This window comes from Branchiostoma lanceolatum, chromosome 3 (genome assembly GCF_035083965.1).
Source record: "Branchiostoma lanceolatum isolate klBraLanc5 chromosome 3, klBraLanc5.hap2, whole genome shotgun sequence".
In the NCBI taxonomy this organism is placed as follows: Eukaryota; Metazoa; Chordata; class Leptocardii; order Amphioxiformes; family Branchiostomatidae; genus Branchiostoma; species Branchiostoma lanceolatum.
In genome coordinates, this window is record NC_089724.1 from 2,037,555 (window position 1) to 2,055,722 (window position 18,168).

At 40.9% G+C, this 18,168-nt stretch overlaps 1 protein-coding gene across 1 annotated transcript in view; it reads left to right on the forward strand.

Moving 5' to 3' along the window:
• Positions 1-18,168, forward strand: part of LOC136429667 (oxysterol-binding protein-related protein 8-like) — a 108,986-nt gene that overhangs the window by 79,618 nt on the left and 11,200 nt on the right. Inside the window, exons 5-13 of the mRNA XM_066419593.1 lie at positions 9,830-9,997; positions 10,504-10,707; positions 11,454-11,538; positions 12,042-12,189; positions 12,709-12,732; positions 13,497-13,520; positions 15,155-15,270; positions 16,480-16,682; positions 17,258-17,370. Of these exons, the coding sequence (XP_066275690.1) occupies positions 9,830-9,997; positions 10,504-10,707; positions 11,454-11,538; positions 12,042-12,189; positions 12,709-12,732; positions 13,497-13,520; positions 15,155-15,270; positions 16,480-16,682; positions 17,258-17,370 (1,085 nt within the window). The remainder of the gene's footprint in view (positions 1-9,829; positions 9,998-10,503; positions 10,708-11,453; positions 11,539-12,041; positions 12,190-12,708; positions 12,733-13,496; positions 13,521-15,154; positions 15,271-16,479; positions 16,683-17,257; positions 17,371-18,168) is intronic.

The window sequence follows — 18,168 nt, forward strand, 5'->3', positions numbered from 1 at the left end:
GCTCCCATCCCATGACCCAAGGCAAGGCCAACATTTAGCTCAAGATCTCTTGGTATGAATGCCTCTTTGACACACACAGTATACTCCCTGTGTGATAATTACTTCTGAATCAACTTGATAATTTGACAGCATCACTGCTTGTCCAGGACAATAGCTGAGCTAGTTTGAAGCCGCATAACAAAGAAGCGAATAATTACTTGAATTTCCTGAACGAGGGTATATGAGCTCTCCCCCTAACTGCCTATTAAAGATCCATATTGTAGGATTTGGAACCAAAATATTACCTAGAACCAACGAGGCTTGAACAAACTCTAGATCTAGCTAGCCTGATTTTTCGATTCATATCAACTTCATATGTCGTTTATGAAGGTTAGACGTTCAGGTAAAGACAATTCAAACTCTACAAGTGGATAAAATTCTGAGATTTAATTCGGAATCTCATAACTTCCTATGTCAAATGGAACAATCTATAGAATTAGATGTGCTAAGCCTATCTTAGTATTTCCAGTTCCCGCACTACAAAAGTGACCTAAAGGCATCTCTCCTCAGCTATGTAACACATTTAAGTAGAATGTAAACCAAAAATGATAAGTATGTCCAAGGAGGTTTTATATAAAACCTCCTTGGTATGTCACCAACATGGCTCGAAACATGAGGTTTGAACCTGCATAAGAAAAGCATAAAATAATTAGCTTTAAAGGACAAAGGACCTTGGATCAATTTTAACCTCCTTGCTTGGATAAGGTCTGAAAGTTTCAAACGTCTGATGATTTTGAAATTTATTCAGTTGTTTTGAGTGATTGTGTTTTGGCTATAAAGGACATGATTTGATCGGTATAAAAGCAAGAAGATCCCAAATACATCTCATTGTCAGTCCCAATATGAAAGGGATTTGAGGCAAAACCTAGATATGCTCTGTAACCAAATAACTTGTGGCATTCAATCACATCTCAACTCATAATGTATGAATCTACTGCAGTCAAATGGCAACCACATGCCTTTATACTGGATGAACTTATCTTGTACTTGCCCTCACCTACACCAACAGGGAGCCAGAGGTTTTGGAAATCAGTTGCACACAAAAGGCCAACTATAAATGAATAAATGTAAGATACCACCAATGTGTGAAAACAGGCTGCTGGTAGGTGCAACACCTACCTAGGACAATTGTATGGTCAATATACTGTCTGACCAACACACAACACAGCTGTAATTTGTCTCTTTGCACATTTTGAGTTATCAAATTTTAAATCCCAGTTGATCTCTAGTATATAGCAGGGAAACAATCTCAGGTCCCTGCATTGATCTCCAAGCAGATGAATTGGTCAGGGTTATTAGCATCTGTTGCTCTTTCGAAAATGTACATGTAAGTTGTAACTGTTATCATATGAACTTTTCACATCAACTGATTTGGACCTCAAGTGTGAGATGCAGGACCGCGGTCTAATTTCGAAGCCCTGCAGACTAAGACCCCGTTCACACTCATTTTTTTCAATCGCGATTGAAGTATAATCGCGATTGTTCGATCCGATCGCGATTGAACGCAAAGAAACTTTTGCGTTCACACTGCTTTTCGCCAAGTGGATTAAAGTACGCCGTGATCCGATCGCGATTGAAGCACGATTGAAGCATGCTATCGGCGATCATCTGGTAAATGTTGTTGTCCTTGTTTTGTGTCTATTTTTCCGCTAGACATTGTCACTTGGTGCGGTAAATGTCCCTCTTTCGGTGACATTTCCCCAGTTTGGCCTGCACCTCCTCTCTCCCCCAGATTGCGATGAGGACCCTGGTCTCCTCATCGCGCCACCTGCCACCAGCTGAAGTTACTGACTGAGTTTTATTCTTCTTCTTGGGCATTGTTGACGATGAAAAGTTGTTGTTGTTGTAACAGAGCGATCTGACGTGCGGATTGGGTTTGTTTTCCCGCGCGATGCGAACTATGACCCCACGTACCCGCATGTATGACCTCCCATCCCCGGAACCAGCCGAAATCTCCGCCGATCGTGATGGAATGAATCGTAGTTGTGTTCACACTCAAAATTTGATAGGATTGGATTGGATCCGATCGCGATTAATCCAATCAAACTACCTCCGGAGGTAGTTACAATCCAATCGCGATCGGATCGTTTTGGATCGTTCCAATCGCGATTGGGAGCGTTCACACTGAAAAAATCAATCGCGATCGGATCGATTCAATCGCGATTATACTTCAATCGCGATTGAAAAAAATGAGTGTGAACGGGGTCTAAGTTGGGAGTGTTTCCTGTAAGACTGTCAATTCACGCCTCTTTCCCACCTCTCTGCCCCGCCTCTCACACCTTTCTGACACAGCTTTTCATTCAAGTTATCCCAGCAGTCTGAAGTTTGCCCCGGGGTCTTCCTGCTTTTGGACAGTTCTGCCCCGCGGTCTAGAAGTTTAGAGCCGCGGTCTAACAATTTTAGACCCGAGTTCTGTGATTTCACATCTCCGGGCTAGCTTTTCATTTCAGCGGGCTAACCAACTAGCCTGCAGTCTGCTGACATTTTTTATTAATGATATCTACAGTTATGAACATTGCAGAATAATAATTTTTACATCACTGTACTTGTTACATTAAGAGCTACACACTGATGTGAAACTTAATGGTAGAACATCAATTTTTCTGGAGATTCCAAATAGCTACTGTATTTCCCGATGTAAACTGACTGGTGTTTATACTTTAAACTGTACAATCTGTGAATCGGAACACTGTTGCACTAATACCTAACCATAATTCTAAGTATTATATATATACTAAATATGAGAACCTATATTTTGCAGAAAAGAATTTGCAATTTATTCTGACATATTCTTTTTTTCATTTTTTTTTTAGCTTACTCCACAAATTATGATAAAAAATACCAAGGACTCATTGACATTTGGATAAAGGATAGCTATAGATTCAAATTTCCATTTGAAAGACAGTACATGTATATTCAATTTGGTTTTATTCCTACTTGTTTATTTTCCTACCCTACTCTAAAAGCACATACATCAAGGAACTGTTTATATTGACTGCTAGTTTCACATTACAGTGTTATGTAAACATGTACAGTATTCCCCAGAGTTGAGCATGGTTATTTTCCATTCTGTGCAATGCTAGGAATTTAGATAATTTAATCATATGTCATGTACAGAAATGACAAGTGGAAAACAAAATTATACTGAAATTGCCATTGAACCACCGTTAGGTGTAATGTACATAGAATAATTCATTAAAAAACAGAATATCTTCGTATAGTAACATGTTTATGAAAGTAGCTTCACATAAGTGCACATATTAAGTAACCAATGAATACATAATGATATACTGACCACAGACCCCATGGGCTGCCAATTTATGATAATGATATTTTAATGCATTGAATGTTCACAATGCCTGTATCCCACATAAATTACAGGTTTGCGTAGCAAAACCTTTGTTGGATCCGTTGGCATGTGTACTGTGGTGGCCGCCATCTTGATTTTGTGACGTCACAGGGTAGCCATACCATTTCATTGGGAGGTTTTTTTTGGGGGGGTCGCTAGCGTTCTCTCTATTTCTAACAAATGGGCACACAACTATCACACATTCAACTCAGTAAAAAAAGAAAAAATTCAATACCAATTCATATTTATAAAGACCCTGTAATCGCTAAACTGTCATAGCAAACCTGAAGTATATGTAGAACAAATACTTAACTCTAGTTTTACATTATAAATCCATTTCACATTTATATCATGTCTCGAACATGTACACCTTGCCAGTCCCTCATCCCTGTCCTGTCCTGTAATTGTGCTCTCGTTAGTTGTGATAATTAAGTCATTAATTAGCTGGGATCGATAACAGAAGGGTGCAGTATGAATAGTGTTCACGGCAGCTAGGAGAAAGGTTAGGCAAAGCCATGCTAATTCATTTCTCTGGTTATCTGATGTTTTAAAGTAATTAAATTCATTCATCCATTCATTCATTCGTTCATTCAGCTAGACGATAATACAGAAACAGATCAAGGTATTAGTAATAGAAATATTGATAGATCTTCTGCCAATTTTTTCCTATAACTTTTCATGGTTTCCCTTATAATTTCTGCGTCAATTTCCTTGTGCAAATTATGCAGATTCAATATAAACCCTCTCCCCCCTCCTGCACACAGTATGAGTATGTTAGAATACATGTACATGTACAATACAGACTGTATATGTATACACAGTCGCAACTTCACAAAGAAAATCTCTCTTCTTTTACCTGAGAAAAGCCACCAATCCTGACAACTTCCCCTGGGACTCTTTTGTAAACAAACTGACAGTTTGAGAAAACAAACCCTGGGTCAGGATCCTCTGCAGCTGTCTATCCAGCTGGGCTCCAAGCAGATGCAGGGTCAGACAAGTTTTTAGAAGTTCGTCGACCCTACAGCTACAGGGCAAGTACATGGCCAGTCATTTCCGCTTGCCCGAACCACCAACTTTTCACTGGCCCATTTTGAATGCTATATTTCTATGCATTTTTACTTGTAAGAAGGAAATCCTTTTAATCTTTCCACTTGTCTACAGTGCACTACTACTAGAACTACTACTTGTTTCCAAGAGTATATATATATAGAAAAAGTACACTACCAACAACATTGACTAAATGCTTCAAAAACATGTAACTAAAGTAAGTTAAGTAAGGAGGTGACAGCATCCCGCACTGATACTGTTGGCATGTGATGACGGGACCCCACAAATACTTATGCATAATTTGTTATGTTCACTACCGGTAGTTTAACTTGAAGTATTACACAGTGTATGTAGTTGTATAGGTCTAACCCTCTGCAGCAGAAGATGTATGTATGGATGCTTTGTTCTGTCATACCCATCTGTCAGGACAGACCCAGGATTGATTCTCCTGTTGTGTGTGTGTGGCTGTCCCTGAATCCTCCCACAGCTGGGACTGACTGCAGTAACAGATGGCCTCTGTCCATGCTGAATGCTTGATGCTTAAAGTTAGACCTTCAGATGAATACATTTGCTTTACTGCAGTCCTGTCAGAAAAGGCTGTTACCATTTAGGTCAGAGCATCCACTGCATGCATGCATGTATGTTACAGCTGCTGAGTGAGCACAGTATATAAAGGGTTCCAGAAAAGAACTACAGTGTTTCAGTTGGTTCCCACACCGGCCCCTTGAGTAATTGAATGGCAAAAGTGACGCACAGGGATATTGAACTTACAGATTCGAGGAGGACTCTAAAAAAGAAAAGGGGGAGTAGTGTAACAGCAGGGTACAAGCGCTACCAACTGACCAGTCTGTACTGGTCCGGACCTTTTAGTCTTGCGGTTAGTGAGTTGGGTTCATGGGCTGGTGGCTTGGGTTTGGCTCGAGTTTGAATCCCTGGAGCCAGAAGACTGTGCTACTCGCTTCTTTTAATTCAACTTATCTAGGTATAACCAACACATACTCTAGTATTTGAATTAGTCTCCTGTTAGAATTATATCAATCATCACACTCACATTTTCCCCTGCACAAAACCCCTAGCCTCTACCAGGCTCCGTCCTATCGTTGGGAAAATAGTAGAAATCAGCCGAGGTACTTCGCTATACAGGGTAGGTCCGCTATACAGTAAGGTGGCAGATTGGACCCTCTCTCCGTAGCTAACTCCCTTGGCACACTATTCACTCTATTAGGCCAATTTCTACTATTATTCCAGCCATCCCGCGGAGCCTGGTAGAGGCTACAAAACCCCATCCCAGGCTAAATGTGAGCACTTGTGTGATAGCAGAGGTGGATCCGGAGATGTGATCTTTGCAAATGGGAGGGGATCCTGGGGGATTATGGGTGCTCTGAACTGTTAGTGTTTCCTGTACAGTTTATATAGGGGAGGCCTGATGAGGAGGTGTGTAATATATACATATTGAATACAACACTGGGTGTCCCATATCGCCTGAGGTACCAGCCCGACCGCCGGTTGAATCGCCCGGCTTTCGGGTAGACCAAGGATGATGCGGAGTACACCATGGTGTATTCTATCTATTTATACCTTTAGAAAAGAAAAAGCATTTCAATGCAAAATACACCAGAAGTTGAGAAAAGATGATGTCCTCGAAAAAAATTGTAACAACCATGCACAATTCCAACATCCAAATGCTTACCCACTTGCTTAATATGTCGAGTTTAAAAAATCCATTACTTGAATTTTTGACAGTGGCGCAACCGGCACACTCGAAATGCATTCTAAATATTCTATGGAAGCCAGTGTTATAAAGGTAGCTGTAGAAGCCTGTGTGATAACCCAAGTTATCACCCAGTCAGGAAGACCCGCATCAAACGTTTTCACGGCCCAGGTATGACATAAAACGGTTAGATATTCCAAGGGCTAGACCTCTTACCAGCAGCAGCATTGAACATGAAGATTTAACTCTTTGGCAAAGGCATGGGTTCGTGGAACTCTAGTTGCAACATGTGACAATAGATTGTGTTACATGTATGTGGAGTATGGTGTATTTCTGGCATGTGACAATAGCCTACATGTGTGTCACATGTATGATGTACAGTCTATGGGGCTGTGACATTGTTGACCTAGATCCGCGTGCCATTAGGACTTGCCCTGCTGTTATTAGAATGTTCTGCCCCAGATTTCAGATACCTGACCAGTCTCTGAGCCTGGTTACCTCAGACTGACTCATGGCTTACTCATTCTGCTTTTCATTTTATCCCCAGTTACATGCATGTATAAAGTGACATAAATCACCATACATGCCCCTAGCCAGGATTTTGTTTGGGGGGGTTCATCGTACTCTCAAAGGGACGAGCGAGTACTACTGGTGCGAGAGGCATTTAGCTTTCCAGGGGGGGTCCGGAAAATCTTAAAGATTGAACCCTCTGAAATGATATTTCCTCTGTTTTTGAGAGGATTTCAAAGGAAAAATAACAGACATGGTGAGCTGACGTGAGCATATTTTCTAGGATTCCAGCCCACTGGTGATGGTGATTTAAATAATCTTGGACATTAAAAAGTGGACTTTTGAACGTTATTCTGAACTCCATATATTTAGTTATGCCATATATCACGATCGAACCCACCCCAGTATTTATCGCTTACCTCGCACATTAGCACCTTTACAATCATCTGCAAGTCTAAAGGTGCGATCCTCCCGCGGAGTCCTGCTGTCTCCAGCAGTTTAGTTTCTGCCGTGTCGACACTTCCCTTTGTGCTGTGTAGGAGGTTGCATGACTGCTGGGATGGACCTGCCAGTGCCAATATGGCAGACTGTGTCTGTAAGGACGTTAGTGACGTTACTCCTGCCTCATGTCCAATACCTGCCGCGATCATCTGTACTTGTCACGACATGGACACGTCCGTACCACCTGAGATGGTCTTCCTTTAAGTAGGCTTTGACTTGGAGGTTTCTTAATGGTGCAAGCGTTTTGTCTTGAACCTGATCATATTCAACTGTTATAATTTTCGGTTCTGCGTCCTCTTAAAACTATTGTGAGTCAGGTGTTTGATGACTTGAAGGCTTTCAACCTATCAAGCATTTTGTCTTGCGTGCTAAATTTCCAATTTGTTTTGTGTATTCCTGCGTTTGACTTGGAGGTTTCTCAGCCTTTTAAGTATTTTGTTTTGAGGGTCTAAATTTTTGTCTGCTTTTATGTTTTGTCTGTTCTTTGAAGTGGCATGAAACTGTTGGATTATGAGTTCATTTTGCTTTTAGGATCTAAATTTTCCAATTCATTTTGTTGACGTTTTCCTGGAAGGGGGCTTGACTTGGAGGTTTCTCAACCCATTTTTTGGGGGGATATCTAGATTTTCCTCTGCTTTTATCTTTTGTCTGTTCTTGGCATGAAACTGTTGGATTATGAGTTCTGTTTGAGGTTATCGTCTTGTTGCACGGATGAAACGTTCGGTGTCGTTTGTGGAGCGCCTCTCGCCGCGGTGGTTCAGCCAGGCGCGCGGCTGGCCCCGCCGTCGTGTGAAGGTGAGTGAGGCTTGTGGTTCAGCTCAGCTAAATGTTTGACTTTCGCCTTAACCTTCTCCCTGCTGCTTATCCCCTATAACTGATAGAGAATTGTGAGCCAAAGGTAGCTAAAGGTTAAGTTGTTGATGTTCTAAGCTCGAAATTTCTGCAATTCTGGAGTCATTAACTAGAAAAGTCACATGCTATATTGTTATCAATTGTCTGTCCGTCCTTTCATGTTACATGTACTTGCAATTAGCCTACGGGCAAGAACTTGCAATAAACTTAAATTAAATTAAATTAACTTTTAGGAGATGCTATAAGTATACACATCTGTAGGTTCCATGTATACTAGTAGGTACTACTAGGTAAATTTTGTCTCTCAGAGACAATAACCGTCTTAGCATTATTCTTAAGTCCAGCAACTACTTGTAAATGATGTTGTACTTCATAAAGGGTTTACAGAAAGAATGTATACGGGAGAAATGATTTTTTTCTTTTACATTTTGAAGCTTGAAATAAGTACTTGATCCCTTTTGAAGTTACAGGTACGGATTGGCAGCTTTGACCTGGCTATCATCCCTTGAGGTCCCACTCAAAAGTACAATGTAATTCTGATCAGTATTCACTGTTTCACAGAATTGATGACTGACCATTTCTCTCTGCAGCTTCCATGGTTAAAGAAGTCCCCAATATCAGAGCCTGCCTTTAATGTGCCTTGAACAGGGAGAATAACAATTCATTTTATGATTATCTTTTTTTACTGACGTTATGCATACCCTATATTATGAGGACCGACCTACTATTTCCTATTTTCTTTATGCTTCGTAATCTTTGACGAGAAAAAAATGCCTGGTTATGTTTTATTTCATACTCCTAGCATGTCTAATATGTTTTGCCTGAAGGGAATGCCCATGGGAGCAGTGAAGTTTACAATCTGCCATCTGGTTGGGATTTAGACTTGTACTTGACCTTTTCCTGGCGGGAAATAATAAGAATGTTTCCAAGGTCAAAGCAAATCAATATGGCTGCTGGTAGGGAGCAGATGTCAGAGCCTTGCAGGTGTAAGAACGATGCAGCCAATCAGGGGCCATGTTGCAATGGTCAGACCTAATGATGGCAGCCAATCAGTGAGCGTGTACCATCTGCCAAAGGTTGTGTCAGGCAGCCAATCAATAAATCTGTAGCATGAGATTAGGGGACTGAAGGTTGGGGCACGGGAAGGGTACAATGTAATACACAGGAATCAGGGGAAAACCAGGACGTATCAGAGGGAGGGTGTGAAATGATAGAGAATAAAGACATTAAAGGAGATGAAGCTTCAGTTTCCAAAAGTACAGTGTGGTTTTTCCCCAAAAGTGTACATGTGCCGTATAATCTTAAACCTTCTTGCAGCATTTACCATTCTCCCTATCTCCCATTTCTATACACACGCAAGCATGCACGGACAGAGACAAATACATGTATACGCACGCAAACACACACGCACACACACACACACACACACACACACAAAAGAAATTAACATTATTATTCTCGAAGAAGGATGAGTTGGCCCATTGCTATTCATTAGTCATAAACTGAATTGTCACTTTACATGCATCTTATATTACATGTACATGTTGTAACTACCTGTTTGAATTGTTGCTCAGTTTCACTGACGAAAAGTAGTGGATGCTACATGTACTTGAAACGTCTGACCATTTCCAAAATCATATCCAGTTGTTTGAGTTACTGCTATTTGGTGTAGCTATCTGCAATGATGCTGAATTTTAAGTAAAAAGTCATGAATAAATTTCCCACAATATGTTTTGTCCAATTTTCTATCATGATAATTTCATACTGATCATGAGTATAGACTTCAGTACTTATATCATCTGTCCGTGTCTATTTTCCAGTCGGAGACCAAGCTGTATGAAGATGACTCGGACCGGTCCAAACTCAGTAAGAAGGAATCGCTCAAGGAACAGAAGAAGAACTACCGACGGGAGAAGAAACGGGCTGCCAAGGAGCTTCTCAACACACTTAAAGATCCGTCTGTCGTCGTCTTGAGAGATTGGCTCAAGGTCAGTGGAGAGGCGATCACAGAGAATAAATAACCTTAATTTTATTTTTTTTAAATGATTTTTTGAGGAAGCTGCAATATTATCGTTTCTTAGTGAATTAAAAGTGGACCTTTTCAAGTAGTTCTTAATTAGGAATCGTAATCTTTTTTTATATCTGCAACATTTGTAGTGAACCTTATATGCTTCTGGCCTCCCCTGCATGTATTCTTTGCTTTATTTATCTTTGTTTTATATTGTACACATGCAAATAAACAATAAACAATAAACAATAAACAAAACTAAGTATGGAAATAATTGAACATCTTGTCAAATGGACTTTAACTATATATTTGTTACATGATGACTTCTAAATGCTTAAGTTATAACACAGGAAATAGAATTTTTTACCTGTTTTTTGGTTAAGTGCTCTGTTTTGAAGATTTTGCCTTTAATCTTGCTTGTAAAGTTCATGTTTGTTGAGAGCAAAAAATGACCCTCTTTCCCCCCTGTGTGAAAACAATGGTTAGATCCGCGGCACGCTAAAGGGCTGGCAGAAGTACTGGTGCGTACTGAAGCCGGGAGTGCTCATTATCTACAAGGGGCCAAAGCACGGGGCGTGGGTCGGCACCATCCTGCTCAACGCCTGCGAGATCATCGAGCGACCGTCCAAGATGAACGGGTTCTGCTTCAAAGTCTTCCACCCGCTGGACCAGTCCATATGGGCATCCAAGGTGAGGAAACGGTGCCCCCTAGCATGGAGCGGTGGAACTGCAGCGTAAACAGGCTTTTAACAGTTATGTTATAGACATGCAACCTCGTACACAAACAGTTATTTGTAGCCTATAAATTTGGTTCTGCTCCAAAGTCTTCCACCCGCTGGACCAGTCCATATCGTCATCCAAGGTGAGGAAGCAGCGCCTCCTAGCATGCAGCAGTAGAACTGCAGTTTAAAAGATCAGTTAAAGAGTCATATTTTATGAACAGTAGCTACTTAATAGTCCTTTGATCGAGGTTCTGCTTCAGTCTTCCATCTGCTGGACCAGTCCATATGGGCATCCAAGGTTAGGAAACAGCGCCCTCTAGCACAGAGGAATAGAACTTCAGTGTGAACAAACTATAATTTGAACAGTCCCCTCTGTCAAAATTTACTGAAAAATAATGAACATTTTCCTTTCATCAAGTTCTGAACAACATTGGAGCACCTTTTTCCAACTTGTCATTCCATGTTTCCTATCAAATATGATCAGCTATAAGCATCATTTTGTTGCTCCAAGCACAATCTCCATTTAGTTTGTTTTTAACTACTAAGTGCTCTACCATTAAAGCACCATTAAAGCAAATTTAAATCAATATTTTCTACTATGTCTATTGTTGCCATGTATTGTCAAAGCATGCAGATGGTTAATTGATTGATTGATTGATTTATTGATCGATTGATTGAGTGATTCTGTACCATGTTATTGTCCATTTTGTGCAGGGCCCCAAAGGCGAGACGGTGCCTGCCATCACCCAGCCACTCCCCACAAGTTACCTGATTCTCAGGGCTGCTACTGATGCAGATGGTACGTCCCAAACACCCCCACTATAGAGTGGTACATTCCTGTGATTAAAGTTTACCTGTTACATCAAGCAATTAAGTCAGACTCTTCAAAATCTGTTTTCTTTCCACTGCCTAGAAAAACTGTCCACCTATGACATATCTCTAGTGAGCATTTTTGATAAATCATGGATGAAAATGATATATTTGTCATCATTGATTATGATCAAAGTATCAGCAATCAAAGTACATGTATATGTAATGATTCTTGAGGTGAATGAAGCACTACTCATGTGTTCTCAGTCCTATCGTTAGTCACTGACGAAAGACAGTGGATGCTGTCTGAAACGTCTGACTGTTTCAAATTTTATCCAGTTGCTTGAGTAATTATTTTTGGCGAAGCACTACTCTGTTTGCACGTGTCCATAGAAGTAGTCAGTTGAAATCAGATCATGTTTTCGTTTGTATGATCATATTATTGAGCTTTATTTGAAACAGAAAACAATTCTGAGCATGTTTCTTTGTCAGGCCGCTGCTGGATGGATGCCATGGAGCTGTCCCTGCGCTGCTCCAGCCTGCTCATGCGCTCCATGGTCAAGGACACCTCAGCTACAAACGGGCAGCAATCTATGTCCACACTGGACACCTCAGACCCCAACCAGGGCTCCAGGACCCTGTAAGTTCCACAGCACTCCATGACCCTCAGCACTTATGCCCACTGTTATTTTGTAATATATATTCAATATGTTAGGGTAGAGTTACTAGAGATGGCAGCCTGGCTGAATCATAGATTCCCGAATAAAAAGATTCTTTGTACACAACCAAGTGATTTATTCTACTGACGTTTCGGTGACTGTCTGTCACCTTCTCTGTCTCTGTTAACCAAGAAATTGAATTGGTGTGGCCTTATGTAACTCAATTTGTGAAGTATTAAGTTACATTCATTGGCAAATCAGTCGATGAGAAAAGTCACATTTTCATTCTTAACACAACTAATTTTTTTGAAAAGTCTGGGCTCAACTTACAATAAACTTACATTGATACATTGATTCAGCTACATTTGATGCAAAAAATTCATCAAAAAGTTAGTTAACTAAACCATGATTTGTATAATCTTTACCCCAGTTATAAATGTATGTTTTATTTCTGTAAGAATGTTATTGAAGTTTGCATGATGGGTTTTGTTTCTTCACAGTTGGGATGAAATAGTCGGTGCCAGGTTAGCGTCGGACTTGTTTGTTTGTTTGTTTGTTGGTGTGGCTGTTTGTTGTACTCTGTTCTTCACTTTTAACTTAATCCACCTTCAAGTCACAGAAGACTAGATTTTAGAAAGAAAATGGAAAAAAAAGGAAATCAATTTTGAAGACCCTCTGTCAGTCAACATTTGATATTTCTACTTACTGGATATGATTTTCATGAAAATGTTTTTAAAGATTCAAACGTCAACTCTTGCTTTGACCCGGCAATTTGAAAACATTTCTAGAGCTATTGCTGTTTGTTAACGTGTCCAAAGGTGGACATTGTCAAGTACTATCAGTTTCATCATTCCTATATCAAAGGAGAGTTTAGAATAGGTTTACTTTAATTTGCACTAACTTGTGTTTTTGTTGTATAGTGGGTGCATGTACTATACCAACATGTGGGTACTAACCAAGTTATAATGAATACTTTAAGAGTGTTGTGTATATTAATGTTTGGCTTTAAAGGTTCTGCCTTATTTTCTCCAAGCGTGCGATGTTTGTGGCAGACTTTTAACAAACTGATTTTAGAATCACTTCCAAATCGTTTGCTTCATTTTGGTGTGTGATTTTCACATTGAAATTATCATTAGCTGAGGTTTTGATATTTTACTATAATTGTCCTTTGTGTGAGTGTGTTCTAAATGTGTGATTTGTGAACTTGGTGTTTTTTGTTATTGTTTACACGGTCATGATCTGTTTTGTTGTTGTTTACACCATGATTGGTTTTGTTGTTTTTCCACAGTGGTGATGACCTTATCTTCCCCAGGTTAGGGTTGCTTTTGTTTGTTTGTGTGTCCATTTCTCCCAAGCTTTCCTCCCCCTTTTAACCCACTTTTTAGATAACAGCGACGTCTTTTTATACTCTCTGTTGACAGTCCTATAACAATGAAAGAAAAGGTTGTAAGATGTTTCATTTCATTTCATTTTGGCATTGTCAGTTTGTAATTGAAGATTTAGAACCAAGAATAGTTGTCACTGCTTCTAATCGGTCACCACCTTAACCCTGTAGATCCCCGCCTGCCCCATTCCACAGTAAACGGTGTCGTTACGGTGTTAGATTCTGTGTTTCTGTCACGTTTAACATGTTCTCAACTAAAAAGAGAAATTCTACCATTCAATGAATGTGCTTTCCATTCAATTATGCATTTAACATTCAATGAATGCATTTCAAGGGGCCAGTTTCTGGCCTGAGCACATAGGCAGGTAGGCAGGCAGGAATGCATTTAACATTCAAGAAATGTTGAATACATTCATTGAATGTGAAATACATTGAATTTAATGTGAAATACATTCATTGAATATGAAATACATCTACATTCATTGTATGTTAAATGCATTAAGTGAATGGAAAGCACATTCATTGAATGGTAGAATTTCTCTTTTTAGTTGAAGTTTGTAGTTTGCACCACAGTAATTAAGGCCCGCTGGATCAAAATGACGTATAACAGTGCAAACTGGACACTTAAGTCTTTGTGAATTCCCCAACTTAATGAGTATGATCATGTACATGTATGCAAACCAGGCTTTTAGCTAGGATTTATAGACAAGGGGTCCAAAAATGGGTTGGGTGAGTGCTGTAATGTGGGGGGGGGGGAGGGAGGTGTGTTCTAGTCTTATCGTACTTTTAGCAGAACTAAAAACTGCTGGTTCTCTCTCTGTCTCCCAATGGGCTCTATGGATTAACAATTACCTGCATGTCAATCAGTTTTCATGCTGTCCCAGTGTCTGGTAGGACTAAAAAAAGCAACAGTGACACTGTAACACAGTCACATGTGTAATTACCAGGGAAACGGGGTCCTCTGTGCGTCCAGCTGAAAAAGAGGGCGTCCAATTTCCTTGTTATTTTTGTATCATGCGTCCAAATGACGTATGGACGCATGCCTAGCTAAAAGCCTGATGTAAACTGTTATATGGCCCACTGTCCACTTGGCGGTGCTTAAAGTGATCAAAATGGCATTTGTGTGCCCCTTTATTGCCTAATTGATGCATGACATCAAAGTATGACTTGACAACAAAGCACAGAAAACTTTTATACACATCTGCTCTTTTTCTGGCAAAAAAATTTACACATTGAAGTAATTGTAGAGTGGAGGATGTGAATGAAGACCACTTAGACCAGTCATGACCCTGAGTGAAAACTGACCAGTCTCAGCATTGTTTGTTTCATAAATAGTTACTCAAGCAACTGGTTAAAATTTTGAAACAGTCAGACGTTTCAGACAGTATCCGCTGTGACTGGGTCACTAACAAAAGACAGCGGATGTTGTCTGAAACGTCTGACTGTTTCAAAATTTTATCCAGTTGCTTGAGTAACTATTTTTGGGGTATCTTACTACCTGGATGTCTAACCTTCATCAAGGTTATCTGTTTTCTATAATTTGTTTGTTTGTTTGTTTTCAGCAGCTGGAACGAATCTGACATCGAGCGTCACTTCCAGGTCCACCTGGCCCTGGGTCGTACCATCACAACTCAGAACGGGGAGGAGGAGGAGAAGGAAGAGAAGGAGGAGGAAAAAGGTTGGTGCTGGAACACCCCTCAGAGGTGGTAGAGTCCAAATGATCAGATGAACTACAGACCTGATCCACAGCCTCTTCCACTGCCATTGAGATGTATAGAAAAGCAAATCAAATACATAAAATGCCACAGACCCCAAGTCTTGAATATTTAAGACAAGACTTTCCGTGCTAGGAGCAGTATGGTAAATTCTTAAGTCTTTTCTTCTAGAGAAGAGAAAATTGAAATTAAAAGAAATGTATGCTAAATTTCTGGCTAATTTCTGGCAGCATGGGTGTTTAAAGACTATAATTTCAATTCTATTTCTTGTGAAAATCTAAGAAATATTAGAAGAAGAGCAGGATGTCTGACTCTAAAACTAACATGTAAATTCAGCTAAGGACTTATTTACAGTGGCATAAGAGATCTTAACTTTCTTCCCTGTAGATGTACATGTAGATGTATTGAGGAGGAGAAGGAGACTAAGGGTTTGGACTCGGAGGCATCTGAGCAGCACGCCCAGGTGTCGAGAAGCCCCTCCCCCTTGGCAGAGTCACTTAAGGAGCCACACCTGTGTCTTAAATCTATCTGTTCTCCCTGTAGATGAGGATGAGAAGGAGAGTAAGGGTTCGGACTCAGAGAAGCCGCTTAAGAAGCTACACCAGTGTCTTAACTCCATCTGTTCTCCTTGTAGACGAGGATGAGAAGGAGAGTAAGGGTTCGGACTCGGAGGAGCCGCTTAAGGAGCCACACCTGTGTCTTAACTCTATCTGTTCTCCTTGTAGACAAGGATGAGAAGGAGAGTAAGGGTTCGGACTCGGAGGAGCCGCTTAAGGAGCCACACCTGTGTCTTAACTCTATCTGTTCTCCTTGTAGACGAGGATGAGAAGGAGAGTAAGGGTTCGGACTGAGGAGCCGCTTAAGGAGCCACACCTGTGTCTTAACTCTATCTGTTCTCCTTGTAGATGAGGATGAGAAGGAGAGTAAGGGTTCGGACTGAGGAGCCGCTTAAGGAGCCACACCTGTGTCTTAACTCTATCTGTTCTCCTTGTAGATGAGGATGAGAAGGAGAGTAAGGGTTCGGACTGAGGAGCCGCTTAAGGAGCCACACCTGTGTCTTAACTCTATCTGTTCTCCTTGTAGACGAGGATGAGAAGGAGAGTAAGGGTTCGGACTGAGGAGCCGCTTAAGGAGCCACACCTGTGTCTTAACTCTATCTGTTCTCCTTGTAGACGAGGATGAGAAGGAGAGTAAGGGTTCGGACTCGGAGGCGTCTGAGCAGCATGACCAGGTGTTCGAGGAGGACCTTGAGCCGCCCAAGGAGACGGTGTACCGGGAGAACACCTGTGAGGAGCTGGGGCAGCAGGGCGGGGCCAGCCAGACGGAGGAGGTCGCAGACGAGAACAAGAGCATCATCTGGACGCTCATCAAACAGGTAAACATGCTAACTAACTAACTTACTAACAAACAAGAGCATCATCTGGACTCTCATCAAACAGGTAAACATAGTTTTTACTAACTAACTAACAAACGAATAAACAAACAAACAAGAGCATCATCTGGACACTCATCAAACAGGTAAAATATACTTATTAACTAGCTAACATACAAACTAACTAACAAACATACATACAAACTAACTAACAAACGATCAAAAACTGCTTGAACAAGAACATCATCTGGACGCTCATCAAACAGGTAAAACATACAAAGTAACAAACAAGCAAACTAACTAACAAACATACAAACAAAGTAACTAATAAACATACAATCAAATAGATTAATAAACAAGCAAACTAATTAACGAACAATGGCATCAGATGTTCATCAAGCAGTTAAAACATCTGCTATCTTTTGTCCCTGAGTCACTGACCAAAGACAGCAGATGCTGTCTGAAACATTAACAAAACTTATCCAGTTGCTTTATCGCTTTTGTATTGTCTTATTACCTGGATGTCTGACCTTCATCAACATTGTAACCTGACTCAGTCATTGTTCTGCCACCCCCAGGTGCGACCAGGAATGGACCTGTCCAGAGTGGTTCTCCCGACCTTCATCCTGGAGCCAAGGTCGTTTCTGGACAAGCTGTCGGACTACTACTACCACGCTGACCTGCTGTCTGAGTAAGTTGTCTTGTTTACCTCCATGAAAGATGGGGGTATTGTTTTGGTGTGTCTATGTGTGTCATTCTGTGTGTCTGTCTGTGTTTCCAGATATTTGTGGTCAGCATAACACAAGAACCTCTGGATGATTTTTATCTCCATGAAAAATGGAGATATTGTTTTGGGTGTGTCTGTCTGTTTGTTTGTTTGTCTGTCTGTTTGTGTTTCCACACTACTCTAGTCAGCATAACTCAAGAACCTCTTGATGGATTACGATGATATTTGGTATGTGGGCAGGTGTTGTAAAGCCAAAGTTCAAGGTCGATTTTGGGCCCCCTGGTATGTGACCTTGGTACTGCAGCAGAACTTCCATTTTTGTATCTTTTGACCTGGACGTGCTATGGTCTTGTTGGTATGTGGGTAGGTGTTTTAAGTGTGGGTAAGTGTGGAACTGAGTGCGGCCACGGCGGATAGACTGGTGTGGTCCTCGGTGGTACATAAACTTACCCCGTCCCCCACGGGGGTTGACCGATGATGATACTGAAGTGTTGGAAAGACGAAGATTAAGGTCGTTTTTGGGTCCCCTAGGCCTGATGTGTGTGACGTTGCTTGTAAGAGCTTTTCTTTTCCTCAGTGCCAGGAGTACGACCTCAAAAAGACTGTGGAATGACATTATAGCTTGTATAAAGGAGGCCATATACATCAGGGCACTCCAGCCATCACTCAACAGAGACAGTGGGCGTTTTGAACTTGCTGGCACGTTTGACCAATTGCTGACGTCACATATCCGTAAAGTCACGTGTCTCTGTAACTCTCGCG